Below are 27,900 nucleotides of genomic sequence, written 5' to 3' on the forward strand. Positions count from 1 at the left end.
CTGAGGCCATGAGAAACAAGAGGCATGAAATCCAGTGACATCTAAGCATGTACCACAGAAATTCTTTGTGTGATTTGTTTGGGGTTTTTTGGTAGAGATTTTCCAATTATTTCACTCAGCAACTTTGAGGAGAAAGACAAAGTTTCATTAAAGCCCTGAGGAAGGACAGGCCTGCAAGAGCAGAGCCATGAGATGCTGGGTAAGAACTTAATGACTTGGGGAAAGTTATTCCAGTTCATTTTATTCTCACAATTGTGACAGTTCTGCCTTCTGTGGTTTATATTTTGTGGCAGATATGCTCAGGATACATAAACATCCTTGTGTTTAAATGTTTGCAACAAGAAGCTCTCAAAGCATTTTACGCATTCATGGCTGCACCCTCTGTTTGAAATTTGCTTTATCCAAATTGCTTTTAGGTATTTCCAAATGAAATGGGACAATTTCATTCTGCTTGGCTCTTCTTCCCTAACTCTCAACCATTAACAGAAGAAACACTTCAACTGATTCTGGCATGCAAGCAGAATGTATGCTGCTACGTGATCTTCAGTATTCAGATTAAAGGCTTTTTCCTTATAGATATATTTGCCAGGGAGAAAATTTCTGAGGCTCCTATTTTCCAGTGAGTAGTGCCCACAGGTAGTAAACTGCTTCACCATTAAAATACAAAGCGATATTCACCACCACTGTCTCAGGTACTTTTGAAAAATTCCAATCCTCATTCTGTTTAGGATTAAAATTTAATCATTAATTATAAAAAGCATTTTTAATAATGCAAGTTTTGTACTACTGGAAGAAAAAACTAAGCTACAAAGGGATAATCCTATTTTGGACTGTTAATTACTGAGGGGACTGAAGACTGATTTTCTTTACTATAGTACTTGAAACTAAGTGGCATCAGACTAAGACTTCAATTGTTCACAATAGTTACATCTTATTATGGCATATCTAGTAAAAACAATGTGAGAGAAAAATAAAATGTATGAAGTAGACCATTTTTGTCTTGTTTCTAAAAATATTAAGTATTTCCTGGTGGCACATGGAATATGGAATTCCATTTCATCAGAAGACCTACTAGCTTTTGTTGTAGAAAATTCAGATTCTTTGGTTTATAAGCATACAGAATACTTTGTCCATGTGGCTACTTAAGCCAATCCTTCTGCAGTTCATTTGAACTCACTCAACTCTTACCCTGCTATCCAGGATATAAAGCATTTGACACTGATTTGATTTGCACTTGAATGAGAGCATGATAGGAATTAAAAATACAATAAAATTTAAAAGCCCCAAGTCCCCAAAATCCCAGACTTCCTTGCCAATGAGTGAGGAAGAAACCTGACTTAAGACTGGAAGGTAAAGGAGAGCCTAAATCTCCAGAGTCAGTGGCAGCCACCAAACAGACACAGAAATGTTGACTTTACCTGATCAGTTCTGTTATCAGAACAAGATCTGCCCAAGTCACAAACCCAATACATTTATTAACTTTGGCAACATACACATAGATACACCAAGAAAGGGAAATCTGAAACAAATACACAAAAAGGGCAACATCTTCAGCTGGTGAAAACTGATGCAGCTCTTCCGAACAGAGCAGAACTGCACTGATTCAAACCATCTGAGGATCACACCTTTCAAAACTTAACCTGCATAGATGTGTTTTTTGTTTTCTTTTTGCTTTTTGGCAATACTTATAGTTATGCCAGTAAGGCACAAGAGCTAGCCCAAGTTAGGTGTCTTAAGGTGATTATGTCTGGGAGGAGTCACTGATCAAACTAAGCCACAGCGTAAACTGGTCAATCTCCTAAAGTCAATAGGAGCTGCACCTATTTGCAACAATGCCAAGCTTGATCCGTAAGTTACAGTATTGAGGACACACTATAGGATGCAGAGCTAAAAATATCTACTTTTGGGCAACTGAAATGACTTGTAAAGAGGCCAGAGCATCAGGTTAAAAGAAAGACAGGACGAAGGTCTTGGATAGTACAGTGGGGTAGGGTGCAAAGAAGGTAAGAGTGACTGTAGAGACCCCAGAGCACAGTGCTCTCCTCCACTGGTTCACAGCGTTCGTCTTCCCCCTTTAGCAGTTGTTGGGCTGCAAACAGGCCACTGAAAATCAGTAGTTTCAATCATGCACATCATTATGTGTGTAAAACAATCACATTCAGGATTCTACAAAACCCTGGCCTTGTTTTTTTTTAATCTTTTCCAGTGAAATAATTTAGGTAATAAATATTCTCCACCCTGGAGCAGTATAAAACTTCTATAAAAATAGAAACAACATTCTTGGTTACAGCAGGTTGCACTTGGAGCAGTTGCTCCCAAATATGTTGTTGGTTTATTTTCTTTTTTTTTTTTCTCTTTTTTTCCCTTTTTTTTTTTTTTTTTTTGAAAAGTATATTATTTATATTAAAAAAAAACCCAACCAACTCATTATCACCCTGGAGGCCTTCACACTCCAACACTCTGTTCTCAGAAAACCAGGACACATCTTTCCCATCATGCAGAATTCAAGTGTACATGGTTCACTTAAGTGTATGTTCACGTTTCTAGAGATTCAAATAATTAACATAGAAGGGTACCACATGCCAGCATAACTGGGAAATTTGGCAATCTGGCCTCTGAACCTTTGCCACCACAAAATGATTTGGATAATACTGATAGATTTACCTGTCTGCCATCAGTACAGACAGACTGGCATCAATGGTTTGATTTTCAATTTAAGAATGGAAAGGGCTCTTCTTGGATGCTACCGGTCAGGCCTTGTACTTCTGAGGTTTGAGATCCCAAGAGGCCCTGTCTGTGGGAACACCAACGCTCCCAACAGACCATCGACATTCCCAACAGACCATAAGATCTCAGGTTTGATGGGTTTAGTGCTCCTCCTGCTGGAGCAGAACAGGAAGTCTCAACCCTACGTCTGACCCACACAACAGTCTGGCTCCCAGACTACAGTGTTAACTGGGAAACAGCATCACGAACCAGGAATACAAATAAAACAAGAAAAAGGAGAAAATGAGGTAAATGGAACTTCTGTTAAAGACACACAAAAATTGTAAACTTCCTCTTGTGACAGAGGTGGATTTGGTGGTTATAAAATGGGACTCTACTCTTGATTTCTTAGAATAACTCAGGCCAGAGTGTCAAAAGTCCTTTGAGCCCCCTAAAACCAGTTTATAACAAAGGCCCTTAGCAACGCATTAGCAATTTCACAAGTGTGCAGAGAAAGTGTGTGTTCATTGAAGGGGTGTGTTCAGTTTTTCTTCAATATAGAAGATGACAGCTAGTACCCAAAAGGCAGAGTAAGACTGAATGGCTCAATGCTCTGCTCTGGTTCCACAGCTCCTGTGTTAGCCTGTTTTGCATTGGTACACACCACCTTAAAGGAAAACTGCAGTATAAATAAATACCTAATTGCTAGACTAAATCATTGCACAAATTGTTTAGGAAACAAAACACAACAGGAAGTTATCTTTGCAACAGAGTTAAGACTGAGAAATCAAATCCTAAAAGAACATGTATGAAACAGGAGCCTCAAAAGCTATGTTAGAGTAACTCTGGGCTTTGTATCTCAATTGAAGTAATTCTAATAGAGAAACAAACAGCACTTATATTATGCTTATCAGAATGAATTCGAAGTAATACTCTGCAAAAAGGACATTATACCACAGAATATGGGAAATTCCACAGAAATGGGAATGTGATGAACTGTTAAGAAGAAAATTGTCAAAAAAAATCAGTAGATTATCAGGGATCAAAAGTTTCTCATTTCCAGCCCCGGATGTATTCATCCAGACTAAGCTGTCTCTCGCTATACCTTTCTACAAAACCTAGACAGAGTACATAGAATAAGTTTGCTTAAATATGGAGTAATTTACTGCGTCTCATTAATATTCAACTCTAAATGGACAGTGAAATTTTCTGGGCAGGGATATTATCTAATAATTTTATAAAGTGCTGTGTACATTCACAGTGCTATATAAACACTACTTTATATACAGCAAAATAAAATCACTGCAGTTTTCCTTTGGCTTGTTAATGTGTTCACCCTTCTAGCCTGTCTCTTGCTTTAGAGATGATTTACTAGACCCCAACCACGGCATGCAGTTGAGGAAATTTCAAAGAGTGGATGGGGTATGACACTGGCTACATGGAGTCAATTCTTTGCTCACCCAAAGTTGGATGGACTCACTTCTCTTTCCCCATCTTTTGTTTTCATCAGCTGTTCTGTGTTATTTCTGCTTTCCCTTCTCCTCTCGCCCATGGTGGTGTGGTGTCAGTTCTGCTTCCCCCTTCTCCTCTCTAGCCCAAGGCAGTGTGGTGTCAGTTTCTGCTGCTCCCTTTAACCTTGCCTCCCACCCCCAAGGAGCTGGCATTGGTCCTTCTCAACACACACTGGTTACAAACACAGCAAACTTCAAATAAAAGAGAAATAAAAATAGGATAAAATAAAATAAAAATAAAATAAAAAAGAAACACCTCAGCGATATGGCACCTAAACTCCAAAGTAAAACACTGGAAACAAAAGCACAAACTTGTCCTCCATCCAAAGCGGGATTCTCAGCAGAGGCTGCAGCCGAGTCTTCAGGGGAAGATGTGCCAGATAGAAGGCATGGATCAGCTTCCAGGACTGTAAAAACACAGCCTTAGGGCTTCGAATCACTAAGTGCGCTCCTCTCCAACTTACCAGAAGATCCTTCTCACTCCAGTCCCGGAGGGGAGGGGCGCTCAGTATGGCTTGCTGTCATTCTTAGAGCGCTTGAGCTGTACTTTCAGACGCTTCATGCCAATCTGAAAGCCGTTCATTGACTGAATGGCAGCCTGTGCAGACACAGGATTGTCGTAACTTACAAAACCTGAAGAAAGGAAAGCCCGTAATTAAGCCATGCCAAAGCTCTTCAGAACAGGTACTCATGATTGGAAATGCAGGTATTGCAAGGTAAGAGAGGTTTTCATGAAATGCTATATTCAGAAGCTCCCAACTCTTGCAGACTCTTCATAAGAACCTCTTACTAAAGGGCTCTCAGACAAAGCACTGCTTTCTGATGTATGGAACTTTGGCCAGAAGATACACAAAGCTCAGGATGTTAAATTAACATTTTCTGGTCTACCAACAAAAATGAGTTTAATATATAAGAACTCATACCTGAGAACACCAAGCCTGGAGAATGTTAATCTATATATGAAAGCTCGTTAAAGATTCAAGACTGAAATCACCCTCTTGGCATTATATGGGAGTAGGTTTGTTTGGAGTGAAGTAGCTGTCAAGGCAGCACGGAACTGGTACCATTATATTTAGATTTTGCTCAGATGAAAAGCTGTATATAATTCCAGGGAAAGGGCATCCTCAAAATAAACTTCTCCAGGGTTTTGAAGGAATGGATTTTAAATAACTCCAGTCAATGGCTGGAATCAGTAACTGGGGAGAAAATACAGTTTCATTGCTGGAAGAGTTCGGATTGATTTATTTATTAGGGATATAGAGAAAAAAGTCATTACTTGACTTAAAAGCTAGACTAAACAATATATTGGAAAAGAGATTACCAGAAATAAGCTGCCTTTCCCATAGGTAATGATTAGACCCAACATACCAAAACACTTGCTTAGATTGGTCTGCTTGTCAATGAAGACCTTGGCAGAGACGACATTTCCAAACGGCATGAACATCTGCAGCAGATCCTGATCCCCAAACTCCTGGGGGAGATGGTAGATGAACAGGTTGGCTCCCTCTGGACCTTCAAACAACAAATAGGAATAGTAATTCAGAAACAGCATGGATAACATAGGCCCACTTCACAAAAAAAGGGTGAAAGAGCCATTCGAGCCAAATTTTCTAGGTAAAACAATGAAACTGCTGTCTGCACTCCTGTGGAGTACTTGATTCCAGAATAAGTCAGCATGACCCTTTGTTGGGACTGACCATTCAAATAATTCCAGCTCTTTCTCACCGTTTTTATGTGAGATTTCCACATTGTGTCAAAACTGGTTCACACATCTTTGCTGTAATGAAAGCTGAAGAGTAAGTTTGAGCCCCAGATGCCAACTAAAATGGCTATGCAAAGCTTGCAGCTCCAGGAATTAAGTAAATCTCAATACAGACTACAAGTAATTGTATTACTTGTTATCTGACAGGTTCTTTTCTAAACATCCTACATTCTGCTGAAAATGTACTCCTACATTCTTCATTATTTTATACAACATGTTAAGCTGATGCTGAATCTGAAGAGATTGGCATTAAGTAGCTGCGGGAAGAAGTGAAGGACCAGACAAGCAAGGTCAACAAAACCACAACTGATTCATTGACAGTGGGATTTATCAGGCTGCATCCTGATACATCACACTCTTCTGTACTCCAGGAAAGTGAAGGAGTACAATCCTAAGCATTTAAGAATAGAGAAATCCTGGGAGAACTCTACTGTATGAAAATTACTTTGGACAGCCCTTAACAGACACCTCACAGGTTCTCCTTCTTTATCTTCAGTAACTCTAGAACTCTAAAAAATGCTGCCAAATAAAACCTCTGCAGATAAGGCAGCTGCAAGGGCTAAGCTTGCCCTTTTGAAAACCCCTCGAGTTGTTTTTACACCTTTTTGCCTACCTTCTTTCTGACTTCCTGCTGCACCAATACTCTGCTGTGTTAAGAGACTCTGGTTATAGAGGGTGGGCAAGGCAGCAGCAGCATATTGCTGGATTCCAGAATAAGCCTGTGTGAGAGCTTCCATTGTGCTACCTGTCCCATTTGAGAGACCACCACTGCCGAGACCTCCATTTAAGGCTGCCATTCCTGTACAAGAGAAAATAAAGATGACCAAGTACTTCCACTGAGCCAGATCGATTACCTTTCAAATACTCTGCACTATTACAAAAAGCAGGGAGCAGGAAAACCCCCCAGAGAACTAGCACAGCCTGAGGAATGATGCTCAGCTCCTCCCACAACTCACTACAACACACAGCTTACCTGCTAAAGAGCTAACGTTGAGGCCTGCTGTGGCCCCTGCCAGCGTCTGCAATGCTCCAAGAGAAGCCATTGGATTAACAGAGGAGCTGCTACTGGAGCTAGGTGAGGAACCTGCTATTAAAATAAGATAATTAGACTTCAAGCAATATTTTGTGGGCCTGATAATTCAACTTCTTCATTAAGGTTTTTCTCTGGAAAAGGCTGGTAATGAAGAGATCAAGGCAATGCAGTATATTTTATGTCAATAATAGAAAACCCCAAACCCACACAACTTGACTGATCATACTGCTTACATCTTCTAATCCTTTCCCACATTTTCAAAACGTTTCTAATTCATCATAACTTCTACTCTTTGTAGATAATAAAAAACTAGTAGAAAATAAAGTGTAAGACACCCAAGAGTCAGAAAACGTACAGCTTTTCACCTCAACATAAGGTGACCAGCAGCAGTGCCTGTTTCCTGCTGACAATGACTTGCTGCATGTTAGTGTCTATCCTCAAAACATCACACAAGCTGAAAAAGCCTGACATAGGTATGTTATGGACAGTAAAGAAAGCTCCAGTCAAACTGAACATATGGTTTTCCCATAGTGCCAGAGCAGGAACAGCAGATGCCCAGATTATTTTGACACTTTAAATGATTTCCCATTAAAAATCTTGTTGCAGCAGCTGGGGCTAGAGCCATGAGAAGTCTTGGAATGTACATCCAAAATACACAGTCTACCCTCTGTTGGCTGTGCCACTAACATGTTCAGCCACGTTTACTCAGTAAGAGATGTCTACAGGTATAGTACTTAGCAGACTAACAGCTTACACAGCCTGCCAAATTCTGCAACAGGCAGAGTCAGTTCTACAGAAACAGACATCGAAACCGCAAGAAAAACATTTGCCACGCTGGTATATCAAAAGAAACAGAATTTCACATTAAAGTCATCTACAAAAGTTATGGACATGATAAAAAAATACTATTGTTTCCTTATTTTATGATTATATAGCAGTGGTTTTCCCAAGAGATTTGTGGACTACTTAGAAATCTAAAGAAGGTAAACAAGAAAAGCTATGCATATAGTTATTGATGCAGTAGCACAAGATACATTGGAAAATATAGAATTATAGAATAGTTAGGGTTGGAAAGGACCTTAAGATCATCCAGTTCCAACCCCCCTGCCATGAGTAGGGACACCTCATACTAAACCATGGCAACCAAGGCCTCATCCAAGCTAGCCTTGAACACTGCCAGGGATGGAGCATTCACAACTTCCCTGGGCAACCCATTCCAGTGCCTCACCACCCTCACAGTAAAGAATTTCTTCCTTATATCCAATCTAAACTTCCCCTGTTTAAGTTTGAACCCGTTACCCCTTGTCCTGTCACTACAGTCCCTGATGAAGAGTCCCTCCCCAGCATCCCTGTAGGCCCCCTTCAGATACTGGAAGGCTGCTCTGAGGTCTCCACGCAGCCTTCTCTTCTCCAGGCTGAACAGCCCCAACTTTCTCAACCTATCTTCATACGGGAGGTGCTCCAGTCCCCGATCATCCTCGTGGCCTCCTCTGGGCTTGTTCTAACAGTTCCATGTCCTTTTTATGTTGAGGACACTAGAACTGCACACAATACTCTATGGCTTCTACATATGCAATAACCTATGGCTTCTATAGCTTTAAAAGACATTGCAGAACAGTGCTGTAAAGGCATCTTGTAGTCTGGTTTCATGAGGAATTCTCTCTCTCACCAAGTGGGTAGCCATAGAAATGAAATTCAGGCATTTTCAGTTTCCCTTGTGTTTTTGTGATTCTCAGTTATGCTGCATACATCCATTAAAACTTTTTAAAGAATGGTTTGCACCTTTCAAGCAGATTCACCTGCACTATGTATTCCCCACTTCATACATGTGGCACAAAATCTTTGCTGGAGTGGAATATGGTAGTAAACAGAATACAGCAAACCTGCCAAATGAGCCCCAGGAAAAGCTGTACCCAACAAAAGTAGTTGTACCTAACAGAAGCTGCATGAGAACGCAGCGAGCTGCAATTCTTATCACTGTTTAGTTTTTGAACTGACAGAGGAAATGACAAGGCTCCTCTAGGTAAAGTTCTAGACAAACCCTCCAATCAAGTCAGAAACCAAAAGATTGTGTCCCAAATTGTATTTTAAGATGCTTAGTCTGAAGAAAAGGAGACACTTCCCATCTTACTATCAGCAGCATACTAGATATTAGAAAAACACAGAGAGCAAGTAACAGGATAACCCTCAAGTTGGTAAAGAACACCATCACAGCTGACAGAACAAAAGCCGGTGTTCAGATATGATACAGCTGCTTGATTTTAGAATATCACTTGTTTCTGCAACACGGATGTGCGACACTTGACAGATGAGAACACCTTTTAAAAAGGGCAACCCCACAATAAAACAGTAGTGGTAGGGGAAAAAAAAGAATCAAGCCAAAGCTAAAGAGCAAGGTAAGAGAGAGCAGACGCCTTCCCTACTTTAGAAAGGGTGTGGTTTTAAAGAAATTAAACCACTACAAAAAACTGCACACAGTTATTTTAGCTTAGCTGACTTGATCAGAAATCTCTTTAAGCAAAACAAGATATGCCTTAGTACTGCAAATGCCAAGAGAATTTAACACCGTGTGGTTTATTTTATCATATGTACCTAGGAATTGCTGTACTGAGTCAGCACCCATTTTTGACGATGAGTAATGGTAGATAAGTAACAGTAGAGCAGAAACATAGGACAAATACACAGGAGTATACCCTGGGTGTAGTCTGTTTACTAACATAGCAATTTGTGAATCTAGGATTTTTTCAGCCAAGGACAATGTTTTTGTATTAAAGTTACAATTTTCATTCATTAATTTCAGTGCATTTTGAACACTGTCACATTAAAAGGGTCTTAACCTGAGTAAGGGGTTTATTCCCCCCCCATAGGGGGAAGATTTCACCCCTTCACCTCTAAGTTTGACAGGTTTGTTACCACCCCCGAGACCCTTGAGACCACTTAGCTGCCAGAGCCCTCTGCAGCAGCACACTGCTTCAGAGGGTGATTCAGCCACCCTATTCAGGGTACATTATAGCAGATCCACCCATCAAGTTAAAACAGTTTTAAAGTAAGTTTTTAAGCCAATTTTAAGTCAATTTAAGTCTCTGCTAACTCACACAAAATTGATCTAAACTGAGAACTATATTGCTGGTGACAATGTAATACACTAACTGCAAGAACAAGCATGAAAATAATACATAAAGCCAGCTAAAAATCAATCATATAGCTCTTACCCAATAGGCATCCCTATGAGGGGAAGAACACAGGTTCAGCCCATCAACGGATGTGAACAGTTACAATGGAATCATAACTTTCCTCCCTCCCCTCCTCCTTAATTTCACATATTTAGATGATTTAATTCTTATTACTAAGCTAATTTGCATACAGAGTACATAACATAGCATGCCTAATAATCCATGCTATGGGGAGGGTCTCCCAACCTTGGCAGAGGTCTTTTGACCTGTGAATGGGATTTTTAGTATTAAAATAAGATTATAATGATGATACTTCACCAAAAGGACAACTGATCATGTTTTTCCTCACATATTTTGATGATCACCCAGGTGCTGTCAGGATGCAGCAGACTTCAAGGATAGTCCTTCTTGATTAGAGGTTTGTTAGTCTTTTCTCAGCCTGCCAACAAGGCCAAAGCCTCTCCAGCTATCAGTTTTCATTGTGAATCACTGTTATTTCTCAGGTTTCCTGAGACAGCATCAGATACAAAAGGCCCTTGTATCTGTTCAGGCTCTTTCACAGCAACATAAGTTTCAATTTCTTAACTGAATACTTATGCAATTTTAAATATGTATGATTATAAAGCTTACGTATATGATTATGGAGCTTTAACTAAACACTTACGGAGCTTGAGCATTATGCATATGGAACTGGAGTGGCTCTAGTCATACATATTTGGGTGTGAAATTCTAGCACTTTGTTTTGTCAGCTGCTAGGTGGTTTACCAGTACATGGCATTTGCACATTCCCACACCTGCATGGAATAAAACAGAGCCTGGTGGCTGTATCTTCACTCTGCTCCATTCTGTCCAGTTTATCTTCTCATATGCTAAGGGTGCAGGATTGCCTGTGGAACTATTTCAGGGTAGATGCTGTGCACATTAACTGCATTTCATCCCAGAAGTAGCAGCTGCATTTTACCCTAAAATTCCCTTAATATTGTTAAGTAACTTCGAGGACTGGGGAAAGCAGAGGGGTGGTTTTCAGTTTCCTCCATTAGTCCACAGGCCCAACTTGTTTGACTCTACTATGTTCTAAGGCACAAGTTCTGCAATTTGATCATGCACTATGCAAAGAAACAGCTCTTTTGTCAACTGTCAGCTGACAACTTCACCTGATAACCCATAATTCTTGTCTTGAAATAGCTGATGACCAGTCTTTCCCTATTCGTCTTCATCACAACACTAATGTATCTGTAAGCTTCAACTGTATCCTCCTCTCGGGCCAGTCTTCCATTTTTCAAGCTCCTTTGTTCCTAACAGGGAAGGAGTTCCACAGTTCCAGTCACCCTTTCTGTTCTTCTGGGTTTTTGTATATTATTTTACACCAGAAAATAGCATAAATAATGGAGATGGAAAACCAGTATAGCTTTACACATGTTCTTTACTCCATACCCAATTCTTAACATTGTTTCTGTGCAGTTTTTGGTTCCTACTGAAGTTATGTTTTCTTAGCTCCATCTACTGAGTTCTAGCCAGTCAGAAAGGTTAACTCTAGAAGAACTAGCTGAAAATTCCTGAAAAGGTTTTCAGCAAGTCTCTGAAAACAACTTTGTTGGACACACACTAAGGCCAGCAAATTCACCTAGTCTTTGCTGGACCTTTGATGGTTGCCTTTCAGATGAGGAGAAATAGGAACCTACACCAGCTTTTGCAGCCATTCTGTTTTCCTCTGGAGCAGACAATTCTTATTGATATCAGAGTCAAAAAGATGACAGATAGGACACTCCAATTGCAAGATACTTCTTATAATACTTTCTTAAGTCTCCCTTCACAAACTTATCAGTTTAAATGAGTTTATCTAAGGCCACAGTCTCTGTAGCATGGATTACCTACAGGTGGGTGAAGCAGCTTGTCTGTTCAGTTTCAAAGAGTAGCTGCTTTATTGCAAGGCTGAAGGCTTTGCTCCATCAACATACACAATAGTGCTTGGTAATAGCTAAACAAAATCACATGAAATGAGTAGGAAGACTGCCCAACAGTGATATTTAACACCTCTGAGTTCAACCATTTTGCCGTGTAACCTATCCATAGACCACAGACTCTGCACTGTGTAGACTTCTAAGTTTCCCAAACATAAAAGATATCAATGCAGGTGAAAGAAACTAAAAAATGTAACTATGCACGATGATTGTCCGGATTTTCCACCAATTATGCAACTTGAGGACAATCTGGAACAGATGTCCAAATAAACATCAGGTGAACATCTGGATGATGGACAGAATTCAAGGTGGCAGTCATCCCATCTGCAGTTAGGTTTAAAAGGTTATCACAGTAGATGTTGCCATATGTCCCACAGACAAGGAAGGCATTTACTAACACATGGTACTGAACAGCGGCATGCTGAGTTTTTTCAAGGTCTAGGTATGGTTCAGGAGGGATGCCTTGAATGTGTGGAGTCCAACAGCCTTCTATATGAACATATACAGTGTGAATGCACATATAAATATTAACCAAGAGAATTTTGAGTTTGCTTTTTTTGAGACATAATAGCTCAGACGCAAGAGTTAAAAAGCTGTATAATTACAGGAAGTATCATGAGACTGAATGCTGTCTGTACACATTTGAGATTTCCTGCCCCCCCTTAGGAGTGAACTGACTGATACATTTGTATAGGATATTAATTCAAATAGCACATCATGATTACTTGATTGCTGGCAACAATCATTTATTGATGTGACTGGCAATCAAAGTTGTTTGGATTCAGCACAGAAGGTACTTAAAAATGGACTGCTCCCCATTCCCCAGCCCCCTTCACCAGTATGATCAAAAGTGGAAAAGTCCCAAGATATGTCTCTCATCAAGGGAAAAGGAACCTACAGAGTGCTATGAAACAGCCAAAATTCATGGAGGTAAAAACAATCCCAAAGAATCCCTGAACAGTAGCATAACTTCTTTATGGATCGTATAGTCTAATGGTCTGCTCAGAGCTGGTCTAACCTCTGAGTTAGGTCAGGCTGTACAGAGTTCTTTCTAACTGTATTCTGAATCACTGAAATGATGGAGATTCCATAGCCCCTCTGGCATCTGGTTCCTGAGCTTTATCACTCTCACCATTCATTTCATTTTTCTTTTGTATGAATTTTCTGTTGCAAGTTGTATCCACTGCCCTTGTCCTTTTCCTGTACACTTCTGAGAAGAGGCTGTCTCTGCCTTTTCTAGCATGTCTGGCATTTGAACTTCACAACCTGCCAGTCCCTTTCCCCACCTCAACAAATCAAAGAAGCAGCCTGCTCCAGTCAGTAGATGAAAGTGCAAACAGGGAAACCTTAGTTCTAAGCAACTTAGTCATAGCAACTTTTAACCTGACAATTTCAGCTCTGCTGCTACATCAGGATGTATAGGAAAAACTCTCAGAGATATTCATCTCTATGCTTTGTCTATGATGAAGCAGCATTAGTGGGTTATAAATGAAGCTTTTCTGTAGCCTCAACTCTTTGCTGTTGCTGTTTTAATTATAGATAGGATAACATAGCTGGGAGTCAAGATAAATTTTGACATTTCCATCTTTAAGAATTGCAGACCACAAAGTTTCATCTAAAAAAAACCCCCTCTGTCCAGTAGCAGAACCCCTCTGAGGTGAATTCTTTCTTGGGGATTTCTTTAAGTAGAAAACCGTGCAAAGCACCCACGGTTTAACTCCTCATCACGTGACATAAGGTTTTCTAACCAGCTTTTCCTTTTAATCTCTTTATAATCTCTTAGTCCGGCACCTTGCTCCTTCTATACAAAAAGCTACCTCTGGAAATTTAACCCCCCTATTTTGTCTCTCACAACCACAGGTGAGGATGTCAACTCTGTAGGCTGGATTTCAAAACCAGGTAAGCAATTTGGCTTTTAATGAAAACCAAAACCCACCCCAACCTTACATACCACAGCACAGATGCTGGAAAACTGACACCCTGAAAATACAGGATCTCCCTTCCCATGTCAGGATATAGAAATGACTGAAGGTATGACAGAAGGAACTGAGTAGGATACTGATCCTCATTTGTGGTAAAACCTGAGCATGTCTGATGTAAACACAATTTAATTTACTTCTTTTGTTTTCCCGTTTTGATCACATTTAACAACAAGGCAGCAAAAGAACACTGCCTGGACATCCTAGCCTCTCTGGGTAACGTACAAACAACAACAACCACCAAACAACAAAACAGAAATCCTAACGCCCCCCAAACCAACAAAAAAACCCCAAACCAACCAACTAAAAATAAAAAGCAAAACAAAGAACAAAAAAAGTCCCCTCAAGATCCCCCAAAACCAAACAAAAACCACCACAAGAGAACCCAAAACAAAACAGAAGAGGAAGATACTGATTTTTATTTGCAACTTGTACACTCAGTTCTAGATATCTGCTTTCCAATAAATGTACTAGGGGTCTGTTTATTCTACTGCTGTGAGGTAGTTCTAGTATCCTTGTCTTCATTAATGCCAGAGGAATATAAACTGTATTGTTCTAGTGCACAGAATGAATTACTTCATGCTTAAGGCATCTTCTATCTCCATGTCCAGAAGAACAGGGTATATCTGCCTAAAATTACAGATAAATGGAATATGTGATGAGATTGTAATGACATAACTCTAAAGAGGTCACCTATCTTTCCGCTTCATCATGATCTCAAAAACTTTTTACTGTAAATTAATCTGACCTTTTGGAGGAAGGTACACAGCAGGTAAAAAAAAGCCTTTGCTGATGGCAAAGATACCTATCCTAAAGAAGTGCAAGTGAATCTACTAAGTAAAACTGCTTACCTATTAAGAAATCAACATGAAAGTGACAAAAAGGGATGGACAAAAGAGGTGACATCTATCTTGAGACAATTTCTAAGGCAACCCATGTACAGCATAAGAAATATCTTACCTGAGCTGGTGAGCACACTCAGGGGACTGCTGGAGGAAGTGAGTGCAGCGGTACCACTTGGTGTGTTCTGAGCTGCAGTGGCTGCAGCTGCTAATGCAGCCAGGTTCTGTAACTGCATCGCATTCAGTCCTGCAACACATTGAAGAATACACAGAGTATCTCCTATAATGGTCACCATCATTGAAGCTTAACAGATCCAGCAGTCTTAGCACATTGCAAGGGAGCGATGGAAAGAAGCTTAAAAACAAGAGGCTTAATACTAGTTCCTGATCTTTTCCACATGGATATTCCTTGTTATAACTAAAAAAGAAGTCTTTCTTTGCCAAGATAGATGATTTTCAGTACAAGACCAGGTAGGCACTATCCCAAGATGTAGACAAAAGTATAGCAGCTTTAACAAAGTTAAGCCAGGATCTGATAGCTAGAGAACTTGCCTAGACATCAGGCCAATAACATCTTTTCTCATGCTGCTCTATATTCTTTGTAAAGGAACAGCAATAACTGCAGAATACTTTCAAGAAGGCCTACACACCACACTGGCCACAAACTCACACCTTCATCATTGTAGCCTGCCCTCTTTTCCTGCCATGAGATTATCATCCATATCAACATTCTTCTGAATTCTGTATTTTAGCCATCCTTTGGTAGGCTAGCTCCACTCTTCCAATTCTGCCTCTCAATCCTTTTCCCTTATTTCCCTTCATTGTTTCTACTTTTACTTACTCTAACAATTCCTCCTCTTTTCATCTGACTTCAGACAATTCCTACTAATTCTTCCCTACAAAATTAAAACCAAAATTAATTTCATTACCATTCATTTACATCAAAATGTCCTTGGCAAGACATGGCACCTCTTCTTTTGGACGCTTTCTAAGTACTTGGTGACAAAGCACATATCTCAAATAAATAAAATCTCAGTTTTGCAATTTAAGTATGTGCAGACAACATAAGACTGCAAATGGCAATGAAGTATAAACTACTGATTTTCCAAAGAAAACTTCCACTATTAGCATAGTTCATTTTTTACAGTCTTTTTCAATTGTTTTCTCTTTGTGACAGTCTGTATCCTTGGCTACGTGTAGTGCCTGAAACAAGATGATTTTGCCCTTATTTAGATTTTCAAGGTGGAGAGGAATCCGAAAGGATTCAATTAAAATCAAGAAGCTGTACTTTTTGTTTTTATTGTGCTACATGTAGAGGGTTAAAAGTGCAAATCTTAAAGCTAGTGAAGACTAAAGCAGCTTGCTTCCTTTTAGAAGCAGTTTGGCATGCTCACTCTGCACCTGCCCTCTCGTCATCACATTGTTTTCCCATCTGCTTTCAAACAGCATCAAGATTAAATTTTGTCTACAAAGTCTGATGTAGTTTGGGATCTAATTACCTACTTAATTTTTCTTTCTGTGAATTTCAAGAACGGAGATCAGCTGAAGAGGTCTAATATGAAAACAGTAAGCATAAGAAGCTAAGGTTAGAATCAACCTCAAGTATCAAAGAATGGTTTGTGTTGGAAGGGACCTTAAAGATCACCTGGTTCCAACCTCCCCATCATAGGCAGGGACATCTTCCACTACAATGATTGCTCAAGTATAAATCAAAGTTCTTACAATCTACAATATAACACTTTGCAAAAGCTTCTGTGTTAGTACACCCATCAGTAGAAAGTCAGATGTTACAAAGACACTTCCTTACCACTTCTAGATCAACCTCTGCACATACAGGACACGTGATATTGTGAACTACAGTACAACTCCAGAAGGCAATTTTAAAAGCTTAAAGTTTTGAGTATTAAAACCAGAACTATGGTTTGTTGGTTTTTTTTGCCATCAGAAGAATTTAGAGCATGTGGTGAATGGAGTTACTAACACATGGATTTTTATTACCCACCCTGTGAAGACAGAAGGGACAATCAATTTGCAGCCCAGTACTTAATGGCTGCACTCATACTTACAGCTATACTTAATGAATGTTCTGACTAGGCAGTTCACAGCAAGGAATTTAGCTCATACATATTAAGCTGGTATTTCCCTAACAGCAACAGCATAATCAATCATGACTCAAATGAAGGAATTAAAGAACCTAAATGAAGAACTAGATCACACTGCATCTCCAAATTTGAAGTATTTAAGACCAAAGAACTTAAAATGGGCAATCAAAGTATCCATTATCACATGCATTATTGCTTACTTCAAAACACGATGCTTCACATATGCATTTGTTTGGATAAAATAAGACAGTCATCTTTTTGCACCCATAAGGGAAGACAATTTTAAAGCCAGAAGTAGGGGAGATTACCAGCATATGACAACTTACCTTGGGGACAATGGTTAACTAAAATTAAGGATTTAACTTCTGATTCCTGTCATTCCAGAGGAGTGGGTAAACTCAGGACTACTTATTTCAAATGAGATTGACATGTCTACAGCCTTTTGTCTACTTTCTCTACCCTCCTCCTCCTTTCATGGGCACTGAATATGTGTTCTGATAGAAAAAAACTCACCTCCCATTGGGTGGAGGCTGCTCAGTGTGTTCAGGTTCCCAGATGATGCAGCTGCTGTCTGCTGAAGGAGCTGCAAATAAAGCTAGACATTACACCAAAAAACAAAACAAGAGTGAGAGTGAGGGCTGGCTCCGCTTTCTGGGAGAAACTGCATCACACCACAGCCAGAGCGCCGTCACAAGGGGAATTCCCACTGCCCATGCACCACACCGTAACAAAGCATAAAGAGAATTCCCCTTACACACTGCAGCCAGAGCACCACCATAGTGAAAATCCACACTGCCCATGCATATTGCAGCCAAAGCAACAGCACAATGCTTTCCTTACTCAACATTATCAGTGTCGAGGGAAGTTTATAGCTAATACACCAAGACAAAAATCAGTGGAATCAGTAGTGAGAGAACTATTCAAAGCACTTCAGGCAGGACTGCCACCCCTAAGGATATGATACTTCAAGCCAGCCTTAAGAGCTGACATTGCCAGCCAAGAACAAAAGGCAAATACCATACCAAAACCAAAGACACACCATGAGAGAGAACCCACTCTGCTTTCCTTAAGCACAGCAGCCATGACAGAAATTTCAAGCCTCAGCTCAGAAGCTAGAGGGATTTCTGATTCCCTTCTCCATTAACTAGGTAGTGTTATAAAAACTTTCCAAACTACCAAACCTATAGCAGCAGTAAAAGACAGAATGCCCCCACTTCAACAGTACACCATACCAAGAATGCCATGAAAGTTTCCTTTTCTGTTCCCTAGACCTTATACTGTATGAACACAGTTCCCCACAGTCACTCTAGCCACAGCACATCAGTTTATGGAAAATTCACACTTTAAGGACCCAGCAAAATCAACTCAAATCAGTGACTAACAGCAGACTACTTTCTGTTATGTCAGTTTTACTAAACACAGTAGCTTCTCTTTATTTTACTGTGCACTGTCACTGTTGACTGGCACTTCCAACCTGATCACCTTTTCTATTTGGACAGCACCAACTACTATTTTATGTTTCTCTGGAAGTGGATGAGAGAAATAAAGGCTGAAAAAAGTTGGAATAGAAATGTAAGAACTATGCAAGTCACATAAATATGAAAAGGGCATTTATATTACATTGAGGCCATAACATACTAAGAAAATGTTCCTAGTGCAAAGTCATTCCACAGAAGACAGGAAAGAAAGAAAGAAGCCCCTATTTCAATAGTTAGGGCTACAGTGAATGGGGCTCAAATCCTCACTTAAATGTACCGTGACTAGTTGTTAGCACATAACTTAATTTCAGCCTCCTCATCCACTAAATGGGGATTAAGAACTCTGTTCATATCTACCAGAAGCCTTCTAAAAAATTAATCCATTAAACACTACAAGACAGGCAGCCAGTGCAATCCCTGAAGAGATGAAAAGAACCCAAATCAGAAACTCACTGCTAAGTATTGGGGTCCAAGTGTGTTGAGACCAGCCAGGTTTCCCCATATTGAGGCAGCACTGATCTGTTGCATTTGTTGCTGGAGTTGCTGAGCAATTCGTTTCTGTTCTTTGTCCTTCTGTGTGTCTGCAAATTTTACCACAATGGGAGAAGAGCAACCCTGCAAACAGCAATTCAAACAATTACATACTTGCTATCCCCAGCAGTCACAAAAATACTGCATTCAGACCCAGTCATCGGAAGCATTCCTCTTCCCTTCCTTTACATGCATTCATACACACACACGTATTTTTTTTTTTTCAAACAGCACATTTCATTAAAGGTTCAAAATCTCATTTGCTTTTAATCGTATTTTCTATTTTGGTGTATTTTCTCTGCAGATGAAGTTTCTATCTCAAGCTCTAAAAATAGAAGCAGGACACACACAAAGGTCCAGGAGTAGCATTTGTGAAGAAACACACGTTGCACTTAGCCTTCTCTCTCTGCCCTTTAGTCCTCCAAACTCCATAGTGACTGCCTGACAAATTACATCATCTCTTGACACCCACTAACTTATTTTACCTCCATGGTTTGTGCTTGATGCATTGCTTTGATTGCTGTTTGTGCCATAGCTCTTGTTGTAAAAGTCACAAATGCACAACCTGGGGAAAGAACAGAAAGGAACCAAGTCATTCTTTTACACCCACAATTACTGGGATGAATAAAGACATGAAAATGGTGGTGGGCAGAAAAAAAATGCCACCTTGAGCTGCAAAAGGCAGCATCCAGTGGAGAGCCTTGAACTGTCTGAAAAGCTTCCTGCTTACCTCGGCTCAGGCCATCTGGGCCACGTAATATCCTGCATTCTTCAATCTGCCCAAATGGGGAGAACATCACTCGGATATCATTTTCATTGCACTTCTTGGATATCATTCCAATAAACAACTTCCTATCTTCTACTGCTAAGAAAGCAAAAGATAAAGAGTATTACCAGCAAGTATGTGCTTACTAGATCTTACTTTGTTGAGCCTTCACCACCAGCTGCAGTTTTTCCTTTGTACTGAGGGTAATGGCTTGTCAAAGCCAGATTCCCAATAACAGTATCTCTTCAATTTAAGAGGATGCATATAAGATACCTCACTGAACCTCAAGGATGCACATTTTAGGATGGTTTATATTTATGCTTTGCTGACTGTTTCTCCCTTGCAAGCCTGTGAACTGCAAGAACATAACAAAAGAATATATCAGATTCAGCACTTCCCTGTATCTCCTAAGTTCAGTTCCTGGTCAGTGAGAGAAGACTTGTATGTGTTTTATTGGGCTATTTTCATCCTCTCACTTCTGTCTCTCCTATCTTTAGACTACCAACATACCTAACTGTATCTAAACTGATACAGAGCTGCAGAAATCTTTCTAGCCTCTTTATCATGCCAATCACTTAAATTCAGATCTGCCTATTCTCTCACGCTTCTGTCTCAACAGTGGAAGTGACATCTGTTGCTAAACCAGAATAGTTTTAGTTCTATTTCAGATCTATCCATTCTGTTCTGTACCAAGAACATGAAAATAGCACCTCAAATCAGAACAACAGACCGTGTGCTACTGTACCTTCTCTCTAAATGCTGATGTTTCCAGATACATTAGAATTGAATAGTACCTTTCACTGTGCAGACCAATTTAAAATAAATGGTGCAGAAAGACATTTATCTTAGCTTTCCACTTAGTGGTTATGAATGTCAGTTTAAGGTCATTTAAGGGAGTTGGGGAAATTCAAATCCAGAGCAGAACTGTGTGTATGCTTTATTTATTTAAGGATGCTAATCACCTCTGAAATACTTGCTTTTAAAGGATGAAGCGAATTATACAAAATACCATTTGGAAATATAAACCAGTCTGAAAACAGAAGATTCAGCACAATATAAAATATGGTACCATGAAAAACATAGCACAACTTGAAGCTTCAAGAAAGTCTTCTATTAAGTGCCATGGTAAGGGGAAATCAACTTGTTTGCTGAGTCTTCTATGGTGTTTAAGAGGAAAATTTCAAATAATTCCATGAATATGACTTTAACTGATTATTAAATCTTATGTTGTACCCACTTCACTTTCAAGCTTAGAGCAGAAAGATACTTTCAAATACTTTCTGCCATCCATTTTAGTTCAAGAGACCCAGAATCCCTTTTATTAATGACAAGTTAAAATACTTTAACTGATGCTTTCCAATTTACATTTTCACCTACACCATTTACTAAAACTCATGTAATTACATAATAGCCTCAGAACTGTCACCCTAAAATTCCATTAAATCCTTTTTTCCTCTTTCCATTTTTTTTCCCAGGATATTTGTGTGTGTGTGGGTGTGTGTGGGTATGTGTGAGATGCAAGATCAGTTTTAATTTAAAGAACCTATTCTGTTCTCCTTCCAACAATAATTGAAAAGAATTACTCCTTTCTAGATACATTTACACAGAAACGTATTCTGTATACACACAGAGGAAGGTGCAGATGGTATTACTCCTACTAGATGTTACCCATATATCCCATCTTCTGTTCTCAATTATCTTAACATGTAAGTTTTCTGGAGCCAGGATTGTATTCTCTGTGATGCAATGCTAATCTTATATTAACTATGGCAAATGAACAAATTCAGCTAAGCCTAGAAAGGCTGAAACTACAAGATGTTAAACACTTTCTTTGCTTATCTTGCAACAATTTATATGAACACACAATCATTTGAGCATGTACATCTATAAAGTTATAACGGAACTGCATGGAAAAATGATCATTTAGCCAATGGTAGATGCTAAATGTCTTAATCCATCTGAAATGGCCAATGTGCAGAAATATTCACAGTTTTTTTTCTCTACTGAAAAAGTGGTGAATTTTCAATCTCCCTTGTAAACTACAATAAGTTTTGACCCCCACCCTAGATGCAACAGGCCTTGCTTCAAATTGGTCAAGCACCTGACAAAGCATTTCTAGATTTCACAGAATCATAGAACCGCTTGGGGTGGAAAGGACTTGAAGATCATCCAGTTCCAACCCCCTGTCACAGGCAGGGTCACATTCCACTAGACCAGGTTGCTCCAAGCCCCATTCAACCTGGCCTTGCACACTGCCAGAGATGAGGCAGCAACAACTTCTCTGGGCAACCTATTCCAGTGCCTCACCACTCTCACAGTGAAGAACTTCTTCCTAATATCTAATCTAAATCTATGCTATTTCAGTTTAATATTGCTACCCCCCATCCTATCACTACACTCTTTGATAAAGAATTCCTCCACATCTTTCCTGTAGGCCCCCTTTAGGTATTGGAAGGCTCCTGTAAGGTCTCTCCTGAGCCTTCTCTTCTCCAGGCTGAACAACCTCACCTCTCTCAGCCTGTCTTCCTAGAGAAAATGCTTCAGCCCTCTGATTACCTTCACAGATCTCCTATCGACCTTCTCAAGTCCATGTCTTTCTTATGCTGGGGGCCCCAGAGCTGAACACAGTCCTCCAGGTGGTGTCTCATGAGTGGAGTAAAGCAGAAGAATCACCTCCCTTGACATGTCAGCCCTTCTTTTGATGTAGACCAGGATATGACTGACTTGGTGGGCTGCAAGTGCACACTGCTCGCTTATATTCAGTTGTTCATCCACCAATACCCCACGTCCTCGTCCACAGGGCTGCTGTCAATCCACTCATCACCAAGAATGCATTCATGTTTGTGAATGCCCTGACCCAAGTGCAGGACCTTGCACTCGGCCTTGTGGAACTTCATAAGGTTCACACGGGCCCAGCTCTCTAGCCTGTCAGGGTCCCTCTGGATGGCATCTCTTCCCTTTAGTGTATCAGCCACAGCACTCAGCTTGGTGTCACCCACAAGCTTGTTGAGGAGTGCACTCAATCCCACTGCCCACGTCCCCAACACATATTTAAACCACCTTCGTACAAAGAAGAACTTACTGGATGTTTTCCTTACTGACAATGTGGTTCTACCACAAGCAGCAGCAGTGGGAGATACTGAGTCATGGAATTTTAAAGACATCATTTATTCTATTATATTAAAAACACAGCTTTTTTTTGTCTCCAATTCAAGAGGACTTCATCAGAAGCTGTTAACAACAGGAAAATCCTCAAGCTTCCCTATTGTTGCAAATGATGCCACCTAATTGAGACTATACTAAAACTTACCATTACTCTTTTCACTGTCAGCTGGTTTCATCTGGATAGGATGGTGCATCTGAAATGTAAAAAGATTATTTAATCCTAGATACATTCACTTTATACTCTGTAAAATACATCCCATATGAATTGTGGAAAAAAGAGGAAGAAGGCCTAAACTACCTCTACAGAAATGCATATGTAACAATACACAGATTTCTAGAAGAAAGAAAAGCTTTCTTTAGGATATGCCATCATTCCTCCTTGGAGAGTATTATAGGAGCCATGCCCACCCACTTCACTACAAAACGCTCACAAATTCCCTTAAGATCTGTTATCATATAACTCTCATGACATTGCTCTTTTGAATAGTTCTTTTAAAACATTATTTGAAGGCAAGATAATGTATGTTTGTACATCAGTGGTGCGAGAGCTCAGAAAAACAGAGTTGTGAAGAAAGCATGGCTCTTCTCTTACCCCTGGGAGGATCTTCATGTTGTGAAGAGCATTCTGTGCTTCTAGTGCAGCTTTACGGGTATAAAATGTAACAAAACAGCACCCTGCAATGGAAACAAGATTTTAGCCAAGACAGAACTAGGAATCTTGACATGCGAGTCCCACCTCTATCCTTCCAGTGCAAAACTTAGGACAAGTAGAAGAGGTTAGACATTGAAACCTGGTGGTACTACTGATAGAAATCTTCTTTAAGCAGTTACTAAGTGCAGTGAAATAGGATATATTCAGAACTGACTCAACATCACCAATACACTATTAGAACAAATGTTTAGATACATTTGCCAAAGAATTGTTGGCTACTTCCATTATCAAACTCAACAATTATACGCTAGTACCAAAAATTTACCTAGTCTCATAAGAAATAAGATATTGCATGTAACTGAACTGCAAATCCAGGTACAGCATTTAGTTAGTATTTAATGCACACAAGTATTTGATGACACACAAATGACTAAGACCTCAATTTTATATTTTATCTGAAACTGTGATGCTTCCAGCAACATTTTCACTATATTGTAGCATCACAAAGATGATCTGGAGCAACACAGTATTAATTTTATGTTCTGTTTTGCAATTATAATCCATACTTTTCAAGCATCCCGATCACTTAATGGCTGGACAGCAGTTCAAATATAATCAGACACACAGGCTTAAGACTATAAAAGCCTGGGCTATCATGGACACCTGGTCACATAAAGCTCCTCACAGGGATGTTTGAATAAGCTAATGAACTTAAACAACTAAGACTAACTACATGAAAGCAGCTAACACTCATCTCAAGTACAGAAGTTCTCACCTTTGCTCTGAGGAGGGTTTTGGCTCCTGTCCCTCAAGACATTGATTTCATAGACAGCACCATACTGTTCAAAAAGTTCTCTTAGATCCTTCTCACACCAGCTCCGTGGGACCTGTCCCACAAACATCTTGATAGCATCTAGATCAGGTTGGTCTGGGTGATCCAGTGTGCCATTCATTTTCTTTGCGCTATGGAAATCAAGAATGAGTTTCTGGTTTGTATCCTTCTGCAGATTTTAGATGTTGCTGCAGCTAGAAGCATGCTTACAGTGAGATTAAAATATTGATTTCTAAACATATATAAATGTACATGATTAAAATATACATATAAAGAGACTCCTGCATATTCCCAGTCACGCATACCACAGAATATTCAAAAACACCACTGTCATGGTTTAAACCCAGCTGGCAAGTAAGTACCACACAGCTGCTTGGGGAGGAAAGTCAGAAGAATGTACAACCCATGGGCTGAGATAAGAACAGTTTAATAATTTACAATAGAAATAATACCACCAATAACAATACTGATAATAATAATAGGGAACAATAACAAGCAAGAAATAAAAAGTCAGAAAACACAACTGATGCACAATACAATTGCTCACCACCCACTGACTGATACCCAGCCTATCCTGAGCAGCTATTCATCCTTTCTAGCTAACTCCGTGCAGTTTATATCCTGAGCATGATGTTCTAGAGTATGGAATACCCCTCTGGCTAGTTTGGATCAGCTGTCCTTGCTGTGCTCCCTCCTGGCTTCTTTAAGGTGTGCTATCAGCATTATTCTCAGACTAAAGCCAAAACACAGCATTGCACCAGCTACTAGGAAGAAAATTAACTCTTATTCCAGCCAAACACAGGACAATCACATTCACGTTCATTGGCAAGGTGTGTACTTGGAAACCAAGCACTCTCCACACAGCTGTTCAAAACTTCTCTTAAAGCTTGTTTCTATCTGTAGTCAATATCTGGGATTCAGAACATAAATCTGTTCAGATGACTAAAAAAAAGTATCACTAGTTGAACCATGTATATTTTTACATGAAAAACAAACCAGAACAGGAAGGAACCTGGACTCAGTTTACCCACAGATCACTGAAGTTACCAGTAACCACTGAAAATGAGAGGATAATATTTTCTTCATTGTTTTTAAATGTGACTATCTGGAACTATTTCCCAGGGAGAAGATCCATCTTAACACAGAGAAACAGGTACAACTGAACAGAGGAGAAATTTCTTTAAAGTTCTACCAAGCAATAGCTCTTTGTGAAACTAGGGAGCTTTCAGCAATATTTGCAAGCAAAGTCAGACTTAGGTTGTATGTGAAGAGGTTGGAATTGGACAATCTATAGCCAGCCACACACTGAATCAAGTTGAGTAATGGCAGGGTGTTAACATAGGAAAAAAAAGTCATTTCTTGGACTACAACAATACAGAAGTTTAGAGTATGGTAATCTTCAATAGGCTTCAAGGCATTAGCTCTAACTGTATGAACAGTTTACAGCCTATTATAAAACTGTGTTATATTCCACACAGCTTGTTGACAATCACACACTACTCCCTGTATTGACCCCTCATTGTTCAGCAAGTGCAATGTGAGGTCTTGTTATCAGTTGTCACAGTCTAGTATACCACAGGACCTCTCTCTGTGCAAGACTGACTGTAACGACATCCTATTGTAGCTATAGTGATTAGTAGTTTAGAATTGCTGACCAGTCCCTGCATAGTCTAGAAGGGACGTGGGGCAAGTGGAACAGTAACCACACAATGATTGCCACTGCCCCTAGTCTCTTCGTTGAAGAATACAGGTGGCCTTCTTCTACAGCACTCAGCTCTCTTCATCACTGCTTTTTTAACTTTAAAGATAGGTGTTGAATGGCTTATTAACACATTAAACAGTGTTCTGCTCACTGTCCATCTGCAATCATATTCCCCCATTGAACAGAATTTAAAAAATTCAGTAAAACAAGATTTCCAAACCAGGTAACATTTAGTTAATTTCCCCCCTCCATATGCTGATGTTCAGAGCCTAAGGAAGGACTGATGCCAGGGAAAGCTCATAATTTTGTAGCTGTAAGAACAGACATAGAATCACAGAATGGTTTGGGTTTGAAGGGACCTGAAACTCATCCAGTTCCAACCCCCTGCCACGGGCAGGGACACCTTCCACCAGACCAGGTTGCTCCAAGCCCCATTCAACCTGGCCTTGAACACTGCCAGGGATGGGGCAGCCACAGCTTCTCAGGTCAACCTGTGCCAGCGCCTCAGCACCCTCACAGGGAAGAATTTTTTTCCAGTATCTGATCTAAATCTATCCTTTTTCAGCTTGAAGCCCTTCCTCCTTGTCCTGTCCCTACAAGCCGTTGTAAAAAGTCCCTCTCCAGATTTTTTGTAGGCTCCCTTTGGGTACTCAAAGATTTATAAGGTCTCCCCTGAGATCAAAAGCAACAAAGCTTCTTACTAGAAGGAAAGGAAATCATAAATCGTTCTACTCCCCTCTACCTTTCCACTCAGAAAGGGTGAGCACATCTCCAAACAGTCAAGGCAAACAATACCTTTTACAAAGAAAAACAACTGGAAACGTTTACCCTCTTCCAACAATAATCTTCAGTCCTGTCTTCTATGCCATGGGTAGCTGCAAGAGCTTAGCATGGCTCTTATTAATTGGGCAACTCTTAACATGACCTCTACAGTATTCAAGGAATCTTTCATTCCTAGTTAAAAGGTCTAGTCTGGAGTCATGAATAGGGAAGAATAGAAGCTGTTCTCCCAACTACTGATTTAAATAACTAATTTTATAACATCAGCACCTGTAGCACACTATAAACAATACTGCCAAAGAGCTTTACTCCTCCTTAGCCCTCATCCCCAAACTTGTAAAGATCATTTTTCCTCCTCTGCAGGATCCAACATCAACTGTCAATACTTGGTAGGATTTCTTCAAGAAAACAAGCTGCAGGCTCTCCTACCTCTTTCCTCCATGTCATTCCCCACAAGGGGAGTTCATCGAACAACAGAGGCTCCAGAGACAGCAATTCCAACTATCACTTCAGTTATAAACTTAGACATGAAGACAGAAATACTTACACAGGGCTGGCATTCAATGAGCAATGGTCCACCATCATCTCTGGGAGGAAATCCAACTTGAACGCAGCCATCACCTCAGTTTGTGACAAACTACTAACACTAAATCAGTGTATTGCCTAACCCCCAAACAACGCCACTTCCAAAAGTCCTGCAGGTCTTAACACTCAGCCACACAAAAAAACACTCAAACCACAGAAACAGAAGCTCGGGGAGACCAGCAATAGACACCACAGAAACAAGGCTGGACTGGGAAAGGGACATGGAATCCCAGATTAAAAAGGGGATGTGACCATGTGAAGGGAGGCTCAGCTTAATACACAATGAAAGTGCTGATGCGCTGGGCTTGTTTTGTGCAATTTTCCCTGGCGAAGCAGTACT

At 40.0% G+C, this 27,900-nt stretch overlaps 1 protein-coding gene across 10 annotated transcripts in view; it reads right to left on the reverse strand.

The window, feature by feature from the left end:
• CELF1 (CUGBP Elav-like family member 1) overlaps nt 1-27,900 on the reverse strand; it is a 64,742-nt gene that overhangs the window by 4,034 nt on the left and 32,808 nt on the right. For 3 of the 10 annotated variants that reach the window (XM_080619417.1, XM_080619426.1, XM_080619418.1), the window contains 12 exons: nt 24,437-24,624; nt 23,602-23,684; nt 23,155-23,203; nt 19,809-19,943; nt 19,564-19,643; nt 19,001-19,162; nt 17,583-17,664; nt 15,086-15,214; nt 6,953-7,066; nt 6,593-6,778; nt 5,586-5,729; nt 4,682-4,850 (listed from right to left, as the gene is read on the reverse strand). In XM_080619417.1, coding sequence (XP_080475543.1) covers nt 4,723-4,850; nt 5,586-5,729; nt 6,593-6,778; nt 6,953-7,066; nt 15,086-15,214; nt 17,583-17,664; nt 19,001-19,162; nt 19,564-19,643; nt 19,809-19,943; nt 23,155-23,203; nt 23,602-23,684; nt 24,437-24,614 — 1,470 coding nt within the window. In that variant the 5' untranslated portion in view covers nt 24,615-24,624 and the 3' untranslated portion in view covers nt 4,682-4,722. The remainder of the gene's footprint in view (nt 1-4,681; nt 4,851-5,585; nt 5,730-6,592; nt 6,779-6,952; nt 7,067-15,085; nt 15,215-17,582; nt 17,665-19,000; nt 19,163-19,563; nt 19,644-19,808; nt 19,944-23,154; nt 23,204-23,601; nt 23,685-24,436; nt 24,625-27,900) is intronic. The other 7 variants (XM_080619425.1, XM_080619424.1, XM_080619421.1 and 4 more) reach the window with 7 other exon arrangements.

Source organism: Psittacula echo (genome assembly GCF_963264785.1).
Source record: "Psittacula echo genome assembly, chromosome: 5".
Taxonomy (NCBI): domain Eukaryota; kingdom Metazoa; phylum Chordata; class Aves; order Psittaciformes; family Psittacidae; genus Psittacula; species Psittacula echo.